Source organism: Desmodus rotundus, chromosome 5, assembly GCF_022682495.2.
Source record: "Desmodus rotundus isolate HL8 chromosome 5, HLdesRot8A.1, whole genome shotgun sequence".
NCBI classification, from domain to species: domain Eukaryota; kingdom Metazoa; phylum Chordata; class Mammalia; order Chiroptera; family Phyllostomidae; genus Desmodus; species Desmodus rotundus.
Genome location: NC_071391.1, coordinates 9,356,584 through 9,374,079, shown reverse-complemented (window position 1 = coordinate 9,374,079; position 17,496 = coordinate 9,356,584). Strand labels below are relative to the sequence as shown.

The 17,496-nt window shown below is 39.2% G+C and overlaps 1 protein-coding gene across 4 annotated transcripts; it reads right to left on the bottom strand.

The window, feature by feature from the left end:
• Positions 1 to 653: 653 nt before the first annotated feature.
• On the bottom strand, positions 654 to 16,691 carry LOC112303569 (glycine N-phenylacetyltransferase-like). 4 transcript variants are annotated; one of them, XM_045194402.3, is made up of 7 exons: positions 16,483 to 16,691; positions 12,247 to 12,340; positions 12,053 to 12,148; positions 6,955 to 7,062; positions 5,688 to 5,814; positions 4,649 to 4,820; positions 654 to 2,956 (listed from the first exon to the last, which is right to left on the bottom strand). In XM_045194402.3, the coding sequence occupies exons 3-7, from the start codon at positions 12,128 to 12,130 to the stop codon at positions 2,554 to 2,556; spliced, it is 888 nt and encodes a 295-aa protein (XP_045050337.2). In that variant the 5' UTR covers positions 12,131 to 12,148; positions 12,247 to 12,340; positions 16,483 to 16,691; the 3' UTR covers positions 654 to 2,553. The 4 variants fall into 4 exon arrangements, with proteins under 4 accessions (XP_045050337.2, XP_045050338.2, XP_045050339.2 ...); XM_045194403.3 differs by lacking the exon at positions 12,247 to 12,340 and having other exon boundaries at positions 16,471 to 16,691; XM_045194404.3 differs by lacking the exon at positions 12,247 to 12,340 and having other exon boundaries at positions 6,955 to 7,120.
• Positions 16,692 to 17,496: the final 805 nt, after the last annotated feature.

Here is a 17,496-nt window from a genome sequence, read left to right as displayed (position 1 = left end):
TGCTTTTGGCCTATCCGAGGGTGGGCTCAACCCTCAGACTGGCTGACCATGAGGCTCAAACCTGGCCACGGCAGGCAGGCTGCTGTACAGGTGCAGTCTCGTGGTGATTCTTCTGCCAGAACTTGGTTATAAGTCCTTACTTCAGTTGGCCTTAGTTGGTCATTCAGGGTGATTGCTCCCCACTTTAGTTTTATTTCCAGTTTGGTTCTGTGAATAGGTGCAGGAAAGATCCACCAACTCTGCTGCTGTCTTAAAACTCCTCTCAAGCCATTTTTAGATAAAGACAAGCTGCTAATATAATTTATCACTGGAATCTACACTGTTTTGTGTTTTCAGTATTCAGAAAATTTCAATGTTGTAATGATAATCACAGATGCCATAGAGAAGTGCTTAGACCAGCAGAATTTGAGGTCATCTTGCTTTTTCCCTGATGCCTGAGCTTAGCGTATTCTGTGTTTTTCTCCACCGTTGCACAAACCCAGTGTCTATCTTCTCTGATACGCATACCTGTATTACATCAATTCATGAAAGATGGGAGCATTTTGTTGTTTAGCTTTCTTGATGTGTTAGTAAATTAACACACTATTCTATTCTGGAATTAATGCATATTCTTCCTCAAATTCCTTGTTGAGGAAGGCAAATATTTATTAATTTACACCTATATGTGACAGTAATGCAAAATCCTTTCTTCTTACATTCTGAAGTTTTAGAATGGTGTGTTGTATTACAAAAGAAAATTCAATGTAAAGTCATCCTTCTGAATATTTTTGAAACTTGAAATTTCTTGAACTGCACAAAACATTAGTGCATACCATACAGTGTTAGTAGGAGGATTATATTTGATGTATTATATCTATCACTAAATTGTATAAAATGCCCTAGGATTTGGTATAAGAATAATGGTTGCTATTAACAATAAAATCCTCCTCACACGCAAGAGACAATTCCCTTGATAAAGCTCTCGCTACCCAGAGTAGTCTTGCCTAGTTCATGTTCATACTACGACTTGAAACAAGTCAATAACGTGTCATTCTTTCCTTGTCCATTTAGCAAGTCATATGCAATATTGATCATTTTAATTTATTACATAGAATATAAATGTTATGTGTGATAAAATTTCAGAGATTATATATAATTTTGCAGATTTAACCTGATTTACCTTAAACTTGAACTATTTTGTTTATATAAAATAACAATTGTACAGTTTTCTTATTGCGTGCATCTAGTTTCTGAATATCAAGGTGGTAAATTGTCTTTATATTGCATATGACGTGGTGCTCCATTCTCCGGATCCCAGACGCAGTCTGAGTAAGGATAAATATGCTGTTGCTGCAAAAAAAAAATGGCCTAACTAGAAGAGTGGGTTGCAGGTATTCTTTATTAACTATGAATATTTTCCTTAATCACCATATGTAGTAAAAGGTGTTGGTAAAGCCATGAAAGAAGCCTCACAGAGAAACACGGATGCTCCAAGGTATCACTTACACGTGGAATCTAAAAAAGGAAAAGTCAAACTCATGGAAACAAGAGTAGCAGGTGGTTGTCAGGGTCAGGATGCAGAGGAAACAGAAGTTTTGTGAAAGGACAGCACTTTCGGTTTTAACATGAATAAGTTCTGAGGATCTAGAGCATGGTGGCTGCAGTTGATAATATTGTATTGCAGTATAGAAATTTGCTAAGAAATACAGATAACATATGATCCAGAAATCACAATAGCCATGATGTAGGTCATAAGAATTTTTACAGAAAAAAGGGAGGTATGGCCCTGGCTGGTGTGGCTCAGTGGATTGACTGCTGGCCTGTGAACCAAAGGGTCAAGGTTCGATTCTCAGTCAGGCCACATGCCTGGGTTGCAGGCCAGGTCTCCAGTAGGGGGTGTGTGAGATACAACCACATATTGATGTTTCTCTCCCTCTCTTTCTCCCTCCCTTCTCCTCTCTCTAAAAATAAATGAATAAAATCTAAAAAAAGTTTTAAAATAAGTATGTTAGGTGATAGATGTGTTAATTAACTTGATTGTAGGAATCCTTTCACAATATACATGTAAGTCAAATTATTGCATTGCATACTATATATATATTACAACTTTGTCAATTATACCTCAATAGAACCGAGATGGGAAAAAGGGAGCATAATGAAAAAAGATGGTATAAACTACACTACCTATAATACCACATCTTGCAAAACAGACAAAATATGCCTATTGGCAACAAACCATGTGTGACATAAGAGTTCTGGAGAAGCCTTGGGGCAGCACGAAGCTGAATAAAGAGTATCACTGAGATCCAGAAGTGCAAGGAAGAGAAAAAGACCAGGGTTCACTGCAGGAAGGTCTGCACGTGCCAGGTCTGCTGGACCCAAAGGGAAGTCCGTCAGTGATTTGTGAGCAGGGACAGCGTCAGTAATGTTGACCATACGAACTGCTTCCCAAGAGCCCAAATGAAATGAACTGCTTTAATGAAAGTCATCAGTTATTTTTTCTTTCTTTCCATGCGTATGTTCCTTTTGCTGTATGACCAGCCCACCCAACACTGTCTTATGTCCAGGGATGCTTCACAGAGGCACACATTTCCACTGGTTCCAGTCACAAGGCATGGGGATACAGGACAGATTTTCACTGGCTTTCTGTATGGTGTTGTTGGCTCTGTCTGTATGGAAATATATGGGAAAGCCGAGTTTTTCCAGAATCTGAAAATAGGCAAACATGACATGTAATATGAGACCCTGGCCTCGGTACTCAGGCACGGTGGCTCCCATCCGCATCTCTCCTGTCTGGTCCATGACACTCCAGCATACAGGGTTCCTCTCAGGCCCCAGCAGACATAAGGTGGGGAAGTTCTGGATACAGTGCTCAATGAATCTCTGGCTCTTCTCATTGCCACCAAAATGCCAGAATTTATTCACCAGGGCAGCATGGGTTACACTGAGGGGTGAGAATTTAAACATGTCTTCATTCCTGTTGGAAACAAGGGAGAAAAAGAGCCCATTATATCACACACAGTCTGAAGTACAACATTTGTTTCCCATAAATTGTCTTTAGACAATGCAAAAAAGAACACAGGTAAAGGTATAGGCTCTGCAGCCAGAAGACCTGGATGCATAATCTGACTAGCTGTGCAATCCTGAGCAGGCAACGTAATGTCTCTCTGCCTCCATTTTTTTTCTTTATAGAACAGGAATATTAATAGCATCCTCATCAAAAGGCAGATTATGAATATTACATGAGGTATTGTGTAAGTATAGGACTTGTGCCCCACAAACAATAAGAATTACGTAAAAATTAAATATTGTTCTTTTGGACATTGCTGTGATGTTCCACTTAAGATGGAGGAATTGCTATCACCCTTGTTTTACAGATAAGAAATCAAGGTAAACAGAAAATAAGCAAGAGTCCCAAAGCACCTGCTAGCAGGCTTTAAACCAGAGCTGATAATCATGAACTCTTAGAATGTTAGTGGGAGGGGGCCCTTGGCCACTGTGGGGAAGCTCAAGTCCTGAGAGGGGCAGTAATGTGGAGTGCAGGTGGCAGCCCAGGTGTAGAACACTGAAGTCTGAAGGTGTCTGCTATGGTGTAGACAGCCTTCAGTAAGTGTCCTGGAAAGAGCCCACAGTGCAGAACTGGAAATGGAGACTCAATCCCCAGCTAAGGTTTGAACTTCCACATGATATAGCTGAACAAGCTATTTCCTCATCTTACCCTGTTTTGTGTCAAGAATAGTTGGATAATATTTCTTACTCTGTGTATCTCATGGGAAAAACAAGAAAACCCAATGAGATTATTATACACTTGGAGATGTCTTTCAGGTGTAATATGTGATGCAATGTGAATGAAGCTTTTCCATGCTTATTAACACAGAGACGGGGAGCCATGGAACTGGGCATCTCCAGATCAAATGTCTACCACTACTGCTCTGTTACATTCAGTGTTGGACTGGGAACCAGAATTTGTTTAAATTCTCATGACTGGAAAACTTCTGCACTAAGAACTCATCATGAGCATCAAGCATCTAGTATGTGCTGTGTCCTGGCTACTGAGGATCTATCAATGAACAACATAAACAGGCACTTGCTCTTGTAAAGTATGAAATATCATAGGAGAGGGTCAAGCAACAAACAGGTAGGTAAATACCTCAAATAACATGATTTCGGATCATGATAAGTGCAATAACATAAATAAAAATTGGGTTATGTCTTGAAAAATTATGTGAGAGGGTGTCTTTTGACACGGTGCTCTTAGAAGTACTCTCCAGGAAAATGACATTTGAGAGTACAAATGTCAAAAAAAAAAAAGAGACAAATATGTGAAGATTACAGGGAAGGGCATTTAGGTACACGAGGAGCAAATTCAATGGCCCAAAGGCATGTGTGAGTCTATGAGATCAAGTTGCAGAAAGAACAGAGCTGCTGATTTGAGTAAGCAAGAGAGACAAGACGAAGTCTGAAAAGTGATAAATGCCAGGTCTTGCAGGACCTGGAAAGTCCAGCTGAGAAACAGCAATGGCTTTTCAGTGGGTGAACTGGCATGATTCAAGTTCCAGACTACAGTAAAAGAATCACTCTGGAAACGGATTGCTGGGAGGCAAGTGGGAATGTAGGGAGGGAAGTAGTGAAAGATGTGAGTGGTGAGAGCATCTTTTTTCAAACTCACAGAGGTTTGAATTTGCCATCTTTAAGAGGTAAATTGTTTGCCTCTGGCAGGGAAGGGAGCAGTCTTCTTGCCGTCTTGGGCTCCATATAGAGGATGCATTGTATTTGCTTGATGTGGACCCGCTTAATAACTGCAAGATTTTGCACTGCCTCATTCAGGCTGGACTGTGAACCTAGAGAGGGGGAAAGTATGGGGAGAAGTGAGATGCTACAAGAAGCTTCCTAATGGAAGTTTGCAGGATTTAAAGTCAGGCAATGTTGTTTCTGGTGTTACCCACGACCACATGGCCTTGGCCCTGTCACTGCCTGAGCATGTTGCTTTTATGCAGAACAGAGATACTACTAGAAATCTTGACTATATCACTGTGAAATCAAAGAAGAAGTGATTATTAACAAATAGGAGCCAAACGTGCTTGGGTCTCTGCAACAGGTCCAAGTAGTGGTTTCATATCATTTTGATCCTTATATTGACCCTATGTTTTATGTATTCAATTATCGTCATTTTTTATGTATGAGGAAACTGAATAATGGTTAAGTTACACCACTTGCTCAAGATCACAATGCGAGTAACTGGCAGAGTAAGGATGCCACCCTAGGGAGTCTGACTCTGGAGGGCACGCTCATAACCATGGCAATGGTCCCTGTGACCTGGAAGGTGCTTTAGGCATAAGGAGGTGTCATTCTTATTTTGAATGTTACAGACCCAAAGGTCACGGGGTGGGGGGTGGGGGGCTCTTCTCTTACACTTAATCACCTTAAGAGATCCTGAATATGACTGCAAAATATATCCTCAGATAACAAGAAATTACATGACTCACATTTCTTCATGTTAACCCTATAAATTGCAATGTTTGAATTCTACTCCACTGCAGAAAGAGGTGTTGGCAGTTGCTACAAGGAATGAACATCAAGGTGAGTGTCTGGGTTTTCACATAAGGAAGTAAAGGTAATAGGGGAGTGTGCTTAGGAGTGAAGAGAGACCTGGCAAATGTAGACATTAGCAGTCCCAGCTGCCGACACACACCACAGATGTTACTTACTTTGGATCTGTAAATGTTGTTTCCAGTTGATGACATCTGACCTGCCAAGGAATTCTTGACAGTTTTGGGGGTCCTTAGAGTAGATTTGGTAGGTGTTGGTGTAGTGATCGAAGTCATCTCTCATCTCCTGTTTGGTTGAGTAACGTGGGATAAGTCCAATTGATTAGACCAAGTGATTGGAATACTTGAGTTAAGGGATTTCAGTATACTTTACTCTTTTGCAAACTTAAATATTTATATTTTTCTTAACACACTATCACAATCCCTGAGTAATTTATACCATGAGACCACATCATAGATTTATCAGTGATTCAATTTGTAATTAAGCAAAACTTGCTAAACTAGGTATTCATATGTTGCATTACAATTTTGAGTCAACCAGAATTATACTATTTTGCTACAATTCTGAAATCCTCAGGAGAAAGAGAATATTGTTATTAAAGGCAAGCTACTGTCTATTGCAAGAGTAAATCTTACTCTATTTTAAAAAGTCTCAGAACAAACATGTTATGAACATGACAATATTGAAATCAACAAGGTAACCTTGCATTAGAATGTTCACATATATATGATAATGGTATACAAGATAAAGATATCTAATCTCTTTCAAATGTAAACCACAATGCACTATTATTTTAAAAGTAATTTTCATTTCTAACAAAACTGAAACTCAAAATTTGTTCAATATATCTTCTCAAAGTTAATATACCAGATGGGGTTATTGGAGAAGGAAGGAAGTAGGTAGAGAACAACAACCCAATGTGAGTAGAGTAGCTGAAAAGTGTCACGCAGAAATGCACTAATACTCAGTATTAACACCACTGGCAATCATTGCTTTTAAGATCAATTTAAAAAGAAAAACTTCTAGTTTTAAATTTCAATATTTAACTTATTCTAAGCTCTCTTCTCAGCTCTCGTCAACCTGTCAAAAACCTATTTATCTTCAAAATCCAGGTTAGGTGAAATGTTTACCAGGCAGGCTCTCTGATCCTCTCCCTGCATATCCTGACATCTATAGTTTTAATCATCATCTGACCAGTGCTGTTTCTGTAGCATGTAAGTTCTTGTATGTTTTTGTACATTTTCACACCATGTTGTAATTTATTTGCTCATCTATCTTTTCCTCCAGACTGTGAGCTCCTTGAGGACAAGGCCTTGTTCTCCATCACTGACATACCTTTCTGTGTCCCATGGCTCATCATTGCCAGGTGCAGGGTAGGCATATATAGCAAATAGAAGTGTATGCATTCTACAGCTGGCACCTTACCTGCTCCTGGGGGCGGACCACCACTGTATTAAAATCAGGCCACTTGTCCACCAGGGCCTTTAGCTTGAACGGGTTTCCCTGGTTCATGTGGAAGACGGTCCCATAAACCTGCAGCATCCCCAGAAAGGGAGAAGGTCATCTTATCAGGGAGAGGTGGCAAAGTGACCTGTTTGGTCAGGACAAGGATTATTTCTATGAAATCACCGTAAGTAGCATGTAGGGCATCTACCTCAATGGTTTTCAAGTACTATTTATTATTTTAATGGAAATAGACTTTGGGGCCAAACCATGAGAATACTATGTGAATATAGTTAAATATCCAGATAAATAAAATAAATTAACTAAAAATCATCCAATATTACATCGTAGAATTTATTGACATATCATTCCATCTTATTCCTCTTATTTACATAGTCACACACAATTTTTAAATAACACCTCCAAATTACATATATATGTATATGTAATTACATACATATATATATATGTACATATATATATGTATATGTAATTTAACAACCACCCCATCCACACTCCCATACACAGATACACACACTATACAATGGGCATATTTTGTTGTCAATAAACACAAATCTACAAAATCATTTTTAATGACTGCATAATATCCATTATATAGAAGAATTCTAATTTAGTTTTTCTGTTTCCCATTGCTGGTCATTTCATTTTTTTGTAATTTTTTTTGTTTAATAGTTTATTCTTCAAGGAACATTTATTTTGTAAAAATCTTTACAAATATGCCTGTTATTACAGATTTTTCAAGGGAAATGTCTGGGACAAAGGTCAACTGCTGTTTAATGATTTTTTTCTTACACATATCTTCAAATTACTTTCCTAAAAGGTTTAATAACCTCCTTCCCACTTAATAAGTAATGATGGAACATAATGTTTGGTGACCAAAGTCTAAGAACATCACCCATTGGGAGGTCTGTTTAGACTTTTCAACAGGCATCTGTTGAATCATTGGCTTCATCAAGAAGAACATTGACGAGGCTAAGAAAGAGCCTCTAAGCTGGAAGAGGCACTGTGATTGTTGGGACAGGTAAAACAGCAGGGGATACTAGGGACAAACTCAGGACCTCAGTGCAGCTGAAATATGATGCCTTTGCACATGATAGGGAAAGAAGCCAAAGACCAGGACCAATAGAATAATGAACAATTCAATAACCAAAGACCATACCTCCCCTTGTGGTTTCCTACCTTTGCCAAGAAATGTTTATGTCAGACTCAGGAGAAAGAGGAGGAGGCAATCTTTGACTTTACTAAGTTTCTAAAATGATTTAATTTCTGCCATCAGTAAGGGCTCTGTATAAATATTAAATGCAGTTTTAGGAAAAATACAGAGGTTAAATTTTTTAAACATTGGAGTTTTAAATCATTGACATTCATTTAAATATACTAGATTGAAAATAAGTGAAATCATTCCTTTACCTGCACATGGTAGTATCCCTAAGCCAGGATCAAACATTGAGACTTTGCATCACAATAGAGTTGGGCTAAGAGTAGTGTCATAAGTTTTCTCAAAAGAGTTGAGATCCACTTAATACAAGAAGAACAATTTGAACACCTGACATCTGCCCAACACAGCATGGAAGAAAGAAATTTAACCTGGAAAACTGTCAAAGAAGCCAATCGAGACAAAATGTCCTAGTCTGCAGAGTACCTAACTGATTGACTACTTCCCCTCCTAATAAACAACAACAAAAAGGTTCATCATCTGCACGATGTGTTAGTTCATTATATAGGATTGTGAGCTGAGGACAGTTCAGTGTTAATACAGACAAATGTTTATTTTGGTTATTAATCTTACCAAAGAACCAGATTTTGGAGTCATTGATTTTCCCCTCAAATTTACTGGTTTCCGCCCTTATCTTTTATAATTTCCCTAATTCTGTTTGGTTTTGGTTAATTCATTCTTGTTTTTCTAATTTTTAAGTAGAAATTAAAGCATTGGCTTGAGACTGACCATTATCCTTTTACAGTATAAGCACTTAATGCTATATTTAATGCTTAATGCTCAATGATATATTTCTCTATCAAAGCTATAGTTGCATCCCAAAACATTTGTTATGCTATAATTTCATTTTCAATCAACACAAATATTTTATAATTTTTCTTTGACTTTAAAGTATGGCTTATTTAAAGTGTGTTGTGTAATTCTAAACATCTGGGTATTTTCCAGATACTTTTCTGGTTTTTAAAGTTTAAAGTTTAATTCCACATTGTTCAAAGATATACTTGAAATGATTTTAATTCTTTTAAAATTAATTATTAAAAATATAGGAATTCTGGCCAAGATGAAGGCATAGGTAGATATACTTTGTCTCCTCACACAACCAAAAAAAGGACAACAAATTCAAAAACAAAAACTAACCACAACTGCCAGAAAATTGAAGTGTATGGAACTCCGACAACCAAGGAGTTAAAGAAGTAATATTCATCCAGACCAGTAGGAAGGGCGGAGACGAGCAGCGTGGATGGAGAGGACTTGAGGAAAGGCAGCAGCTGGTGGACTGGGTGGTCCCACATTTGCATGAGGATAAACCAGGAGGAACAACTGGGGAGCGAGACAGACTGCAAAACTCAGGGTTCCAGCATGGAGAAATAAAGCCTCAAAACCTCTGACTGAAAAAACCTGTGGGTGTTGAGGTGGCAGGAGAAACTCCAAGCCTCACAGGAGAGTTCATTGGAGAGACCTACAGGGTCCTAGAATGTACAAAACCCACCCACCTGGGAATAAGCACCAGAAGGGCACAATTTGTTTGTGGGTAATGGAGGAAGTGACTGAAAGCCAGAGGAGAGCTGAGGAGGCAGCATTGTTCCCTCTCAGACCCCTCCCCCACATACAGTCAAAATGCACTCACCTGGGTTGCCCTTCCCTGGTGAATACCTAAGGCTCTACCCATTACTATGTAACAGGTGTGCCAAGACAAAAAAAATGGCCCAAATGAAAGAACAGATCAAAGCTCAAGAAAAAATACAACTAAGTAATGAAGAGATAGCCAACCTGTCAGATGCACAGTTCAAAACACTGGTAATCAAGATGCTCACAGAAATGGTTGAGTATGGTTGCAAAATAGAGGAAAATGTGAAGGCTATGAAAAATGAAATGAAGGAAAATGCACAGGGAACCAACAGTGATGGGAAGGAAACTGGGACTCCAATCAGTGGTTTGGAGCAGAAAGAAGAAATAAATATTCAACCAGAACAGAATGAAGAAAACAGAAATTTTTTTTTAAATGAGGAGAGGCTTAGGGACAACTTTAAAAGTTCCAACATATAAATCATAGGGGTTCCAGAGGAAGAAGAGGAAGAGCAAGAAATTGAAAATGTATTTGAATAAATAATGAAGGAGACCTCCCCCAATCTGGCAAAAGAAATAGATTTCTAGCAAGTCCAGGAAGCTCAGAGAGTCCCCAAAATTTGGACGCAAGGAAGCACACACCAAGGCACATCATAATTACATTACCCAAGATTAAAGAGAAGGAAAGAATCTTAAAAGCATCAAGAGAAAAGGAGACAGTTACCTACAAAGGAGTTCCCATAAAACTATCAGCTGATTTCTCAAAAGAAACCTGACAGGCAAGAAGTATTCCAAGTCATGAAAGGCAAGGACCTACATCCAAGATTACTCTATCCAGCCAAACTATCATTTGGAAGAGCAGATAAAGTGCTTCCCAGATAAGGTCAAGTTAAAGGAGTTCATCATCACCAAGCCCTTATTATATGAAATGTTAGAGGGACTTATCTAAGGAAAAGAAGAATATCAAAACTATGAACATTAAAATGACAACAAACTCACAACTATCAACAACGAACATAAAAAAAACAAAAGCAAAAATGAATGAGCAAACAACTAGAACATTAACAGAGTCACAGAAATGAAGATCATATGGAGGGTCATCAGTAGGGAGGAGGGTGGGGAGAATGGAGGAAAAGGTACAGGGAATAAGAAGCATAAATGGTAGGTACAAAATAGACATGGTAGGGTTAAGAATAGTATGGGAAATGGAGAAGCCAAAGAACTTATATGTGTGACCCATGAACATGAACTAAGGTGGGGGAATGATGGTGGCAGGGGGGTACAGGGCAGAGGGGAATAAAGAGAAGAAAAAAATGGGACAGCTCTGATAGCATAATCAATAAAATATATTTTTAAAAATATGGTCTACCCTGGTAAATGTTCAATGTGCATTTAAATATAAAATGTATTTGCCTGTTATTGGCTTATGGTATTTTTCAGCTCTTCTATGTACTTACAGGTTTTATGGCTATTCTGTAAATTATTGAGAGAAAAGTGTGGAAGGCTCCAATTATATTGGGGGGGTTACCTATTTGCTCTTTCAGATTCATCACTTTCTACTTCATGTTCTTTGAGCCTCAGTTGTTAGGTGTATATATTTTAGCATTTTTTGGTCTTTTTGGTGAACTGATAACTTGATTAAAATACAATGGCACTTTTTTTCCTTGGTAATATTCAAACCCCTTTGAAATATATATTATTGCCAAAAAAACCCCCATAAAACAAAAGCCAAAAAAAGCCCTCTTATTGTAGAATGTCACTGATCCATTTCTAAAACTAAATTTCCATCTTACCCCTAATTAAACATAATCTATTCAAGTTTGACAAAATAGAAATTGACTTATTATTAATTTCAAAAAAGAGCCATAATGGTTAACCTTTCATCAGTCACTTGATTATTTAGAAATAATTTAAACATCAATGTGTTAATTTCAGTAACTTTGCCATTGGGGTTATCTGACATGATTCTAGAAGGGCACAAGGCCACGGTTTTGAGTCATCACACAGCAAAGATCATAGGGGTTCAAAACATGGCATTGTCACTGACCACTGGTGTGATCTTGGTCAAGTCATATAACTGACCCTCCCGACCCCGTTTCATCAGGTGGATGTACTATCACCACTGCCTTGCAGCAAGATGGTGCAAAGTAAATAAGATGCAAGATGAGTGAGTGTCTGGCACACAACAGGTGCTCAGTGAGTGCTAATTATCTTTCCCACCTTTTTCATAGGCAGTTTCTAGTCCTTTTTTTCCCCCTAAAAAGGCTCCACTCTCACCTTTAAAGACTCGGGGAGGAAATTCCTCAAGGATTTCTCTAGCATCTGCAGCACTTGTGGGCCTTGTAACTGGAACATCGTGGCAGGTACCTTAGCCTACAGAGGGATCAAGGAACATCAAAGAGTCAAAAGTGCTGGGAGACATACAATGACACCAAACAGACCCAGTAGGCAGTTGTAGCCAGTGGCCTGACCTTTATCCCAGCTGTTCCATTGATGGCTCATTCTCTCAACTCCTGACTTACTCCAAGGAAGGGTAGGTCTGGCAGAAATTGACAATGCCTCATTCTGAAATGGGTGTGAATATTTTTCAAACTTTAAAAAATATTTCTGAATTTTTCATTTTGATTTTCACATTATGCAGAATTCCAATAAATAAAGATTCACTGAGATGAATAAATTTTTCTGTAGCATGAGTGAGCATCCTTTGAGATTAAGTTTCCATTGATGATGAGCCTGACTTTGACAATTAGAAGCTATGTGACACTGGGCAAGTTACTTACTCCTCTGTGCCTTGGTTTTTTTCGTTTGTAAATGATAATGACTATAGTTCCCATCCCACAGAGTAGCTGAACAGTTAAATAAATCAATAAATGTAAGGTTCTCATTACATGTCTGGGACATAGTAAGCACTCAATTAATGATTATCATAATGGTTATCATTTTTTATTATCATTAGTAGAAGCAATAGTTAACCCACAGGGTCATCCAAAAAGGCCCAGTGAGCAACACTTCTGCATGAGAATTTGTGGTGAGGATTAAATGGGGGATAATCCATATAATCTGGCACCTGGTAAATGAGATAATAAATTTTGAATATTTAGCAGAGTGCCTGGAATGGAGTAGCCCTCCGTACCTGTCAGCCACTTTTTATTATTTCTGTCATTGTAACTTAAACAAAGGATATGTGATCTTGTTTCTGGTTGATGCTGATTATGACTAGTGCTGCTGTGAACGATTTGTGTACAACTATGAGAACATATGCTTTTATTCCTTGCAGGTAAGTGCGTAGACGTGTAGCTTCGTGGTCATAGAGTAAGTCAATGTTGAACTTCATAAAAAACCTGCCGGAGGGTTTTCATAAAGCAGCTGCACTAGTTTATATTTCCACGGCAGTGAAGGAGCACTCTGCATGCTCCACATCCTCTCCAACACTTCTCCAGAAGCTTCTCCTGTGTAGCCCTATGCAGAACCATCAACGTAGTAGTTAAAACCTAAACAATACCCTTCAAATCGGTAAAGCAAAAAGATTTGTACAGCTAATTCTCAAAGCAGGCCAAAACACTGGTGTAAAGTGTATTTCAGGAGATGCAATTCTCTGGTGGGTGGGCAACGTTGAATTTGACCCAAGTCCTGTTATCCTGGACAATGTGAATGTTAAAGGAAGTCGTCCGCCGACTTTGCATTCCTGAAACGGTTCAACACAGAGAACCAGCCTTCCCCCATGTGACTTAAGACACATGAATGTTCTTGTTTACCTCTAAAAAAGCCAGATGCTGATGTTCTAAATTGCCGATCTTTGTATTATAAATGATTAGCCAAACTGTGAATCCCCAGTAATATTTCAGAACAAACTTCTGGTTAACCAAACTCAAGTTAATTTCTCTCGGGACCATGGGCTGAGTCAGCAGGCAACCACCTTCTTACCTCTACCCACAAGAGGCTGAACCCAGGGTGGAACATTCTCTGAGTTGTGTCCATGCTGCCTCTCTTCGATTGCATTCTTCCCCCACCCCTGAATTCCCTAGAGCCCTGTTTACTCTTCCCTCATAAATGGTTAGCTTGAGAGTTTAACCCCACCATTCCACCAGAACAAAATTCTGCTGTGTTAACAAAGTGTTAGTGCATTCTACCAATCTTTAAGCTTCTCTCCTCTACACAGGACTGAACTTTGACCCACACTCAGCCAAGGCCCATGCTGGCAGCAGGAAGGCCATCCTTAACAGAAAGATGATCCCTGTACCTTGCTTACTACTCTTTACAAAAGAATAGTCATTTCTGCCTGAGCTTTCAGGGGGCCTGGGGTTTCCCTGTTGAAATAGACCCTCTCTCCCTACTATAACTACCCTTTTCCCGTGTCTTGCAATAATCTGTTCAAATAAATTGTCTCCTAACCTAAGTCTAGAGTTGATTTTTATTTAGCAATGATTAGTACAGCTTCATTATAAGTAAATGAACTTTGTGACTCTCTTGGAAGTCTAAGTATCAATCTATTCATGTATTCATTCACTCAATAAATATTGATCGAGAGCTTTTAAATTAGATTTATTGGAGTTACATTGGTCAATTATATTATATAGATTTCAAGGGCACAATTCTGCAATACATCATCTGCACATTGCACTGTGTGCTCACCATCCAAAGTTTAGTCTCCTTCTGTCTCCTTTTATCCCCAGGAACCCTCTAACACCTGTCCCCCATGGCCCCTCCCCTCTGATAATCACCATACTGTTGATTTTGAACTTAACTGTGGTTGCTTTGTAAGGTGCCACCTAAGCTCGGCTGGACTACATTTCCTGGGATTCCCTTCCCTGCATATTTGCAGTTCATGACCTCTCCCACTTTAAATTCATTTTTCTTTCCCAGCTACCTCTCCTGTGTAGTTCAATCTTCAGTTTCAGACGAGAATAACAGCCCTACGGAAACCAGCTTTACTAGCACGCAGAAGGCTGAATCCTGTAACTAATCTACCACCACTTCTCTCTAGGGATGCTGACTGAATCACTTAACTCCAATCAATCATCTGAGTAACAGGGAGCTTAGAATAAAGTAGAATAGATTCATGTCTTGTTACCTAAAAATCATAATCTAGTAAAGGAAATTTAAAATGCACATAACTTAAAAATGCCCCATAGAGAGAACTGAACTACCTCCTACGTGTGCCCTAGATTTAATAACATTTCAAAGCACTGTGTTCATGGGGGACATTCTGACTTGGTCTAAAATGTAAATCATTGTTCATTTCATTTTTATTATTAAATGATATTTAAGACTGATTCACTTACCACAGCCCCCAAACTCATTCTCTTGAGCCTTATCCCTTCCTTAAACCTAAGGGTCTGGTGCATACAGTGTATCTTACTACATAATAAAAAGAGCATTTGTATATTTTTAGTCACTGTATCAATTTTGGATTCTCAAAATTATTGGATTATACCATGGTGACTAAAAATGATGGACCAAGGAAAATCAAGTGTTTTGCTTAAAGTCAATGAGATTTCACAAGAGGGAGGTATTACCTTTCAGTGAAGCTCATATTAGGGCTCTTGCAGGAGGCTGCACTAGAGCTGACCGTTCAGGCAGGATGGTGTTAGCTGCCTTAGCCCTGGGAAGCGCTGGCTAACTCTTTCGTTTGCAACTATGCAGAACGTGTTCTTGTGAGACTCAGGGTGTGTTAGTCCTGGATTTGCAAACTCCTGTTAGTAGCAGGAGAAAGTCACTGTTGTCTAAATTCATTTACCCACCTACTTTCCTGACTGTTCTTTGAAAGCCCACCTTTCTTCTGTTTTTGGTGTCCATGACCTTTTGTGAAGTAATATTAACTTATGGGAAAGTACTGGACAAGCTCTTTCTCTTTGTAAAAATAATTTACATAAATAATCCATCGTTATTTAACTACTCTCAAACCCATTCACATGAAAGTTATGGTGTATATGGTGCTGTATGACAGAGCCGTAATGAAAGAGGTAGACAAATGATAGTTCAGCTGAGATTTTTTTAATTACATTTCTTTTGTATGGTTTTAATTAACAATTAATCTCATCTGTATTGTACTAGAGTCTACCTTGTCCTTTTGAAATTTTAAGCAGGGAATTTCATTGTCCTAGTCATTATTTATACAAGGAAAACCATCTGACTACCTTAAATGTTACTAAGGATTAAGTAAGATACCATTTGCATAGTATGTTTACAAACTGTGCTATATAAATGTCACCTGGACCAGCACATTCCGTTCCAGAGGCTGTTACAGTTTCTGCTGCCTGCCTCCAATGGTGACCTTCCAAACCTTTTTACACTTATTTACCAATTCAGAACAAGAGCCTGGCTTTAGCCAGTCAAGAATTTCTCGCAGAACTAGGGTACTGCCCTAACACAGTAGGTTCTTTTTTTAAATAAATTTTTTAATTTAATTTTTTGTATTGTTGTTGATATACAGTTGTCTGCATTTTCCCCCCACCACTCCCTGTCACCCCAGCCATCACCACCTCCCTCCCCACCTTGGTTTTGTCCATGTGTCCTTTATAGTTGTTCCTAAAAATCCTGATGCAGGTTTCTCAATGGAACAGCTTTCTTTTCCCTGACCAAGTTCTCAACACAAATGAGGTGAGAAAACCTTATTCACATCCAACAGTAGCATTCTGAGTCGTTTTACTTCAGTGGGCCAGCAAAAGATGAGGGGTCCCAGAGAAATGATTCACCTTTGCTCTCACCTGCAAAGCTGCTCTCTTTCAGTCTCTGCAAATATCCCAGGTAAAGATGATAGGCAGCAGATTATTCCAGAAGATGAAATACATCATCTAATTCTAGTCATCTTAAAGAGTGTGCTTTGATCTGTTTTCTCCCCAAACTAGTGAGCTGAGGTTCTTCTTAAGACCCACGAGTACACTGTGCAAGCTTCTGGCAGCAGGGTGTGAGACGGAGAACCTCCCCCTGGGTCTTAAGGTCAAGTGGCTCTATCACCAGGTGGTGCCACCCGCTATTGACCTTTAAACTCCCATTAACTTTCCTGTATTTTCCTTAACATATCCTAGGACACAAGCACGTTGAACTCATCCAAAGAAGACAGAAATTCCAAGGAGCATAGCTAGGCCTGCTGCCAGGAGCCAGATGAGAAACCCAAGGACCACGACTATGCACCCGGTTTGCACAGGGAATATCCAAGATAACATCTGAAACCCCTTCCCAAGAGACCTTCTCATGAACTTCCCGCCATTAGCATACTAAAAAAAAGTAACAGTAGACCTGGGCTCAGGCAGTGGACAAGGCTAAGGCCACCCTTGTCCAGAGCTGAAGTGGCCTGCAGACGCCTTGGAACACAAGTCAGATTCTTTAGGAATTTCCAGAAGCTCTGGGGGGCACTAAGTTTTTCATCATATTCTGATGATGTGATCATAACAAAAAACATACTCACTGCTCCCAGACTGATGTGTGAGGGGCACACTCCTACTCATAACAACTCCTCTGGGTTACTGTAGTGCCCAATCCAGGGGGCACCCGGACCCCAATGAACACACCAGCCTTTCAGCAAACTGCTGCAGGCAAGCAGAACACAGTGCTTCAGCCCTACTATGCGGAGACACTAGAGTCAGCCTGGTGATCTGAGCATGAAGGGGAAAAATGAAGGAAGGAAGAAAAAATGAGAAAAGGCAAGAGAGGACAATAAAAAGGTAAGACCCAGGTAAGAAAAAGCTGAAGGAGTTCATCACTACCAAACCAGTATTACA

Excerpts from the sequence above, each read along its gene's own strand:
- LOC112303569 (XM_045194403.3), bottom strand. The coding sequence starts at position 12,130 with ATGTTCCAGTTACAAGGCCCACAAGTGCTGCAGATGCTAGAGAAATCC. Across the intron at positions 7,063-12,052 it reads TCCTCCCCGAGTCTTTAAAG|GTTTATGGGACCGTCTTCCA; the intron begins GTGAGAGTGGAG and ends GGGATGCTGCAG. Across the intron at positions 2,957-4,648 it reads GATGGCAAATTCAAACCTCT|GAATGAAGACATGTTTAAAT; the intron begins GTGAGTTTGAAA and ends TGTTTCCAACAG.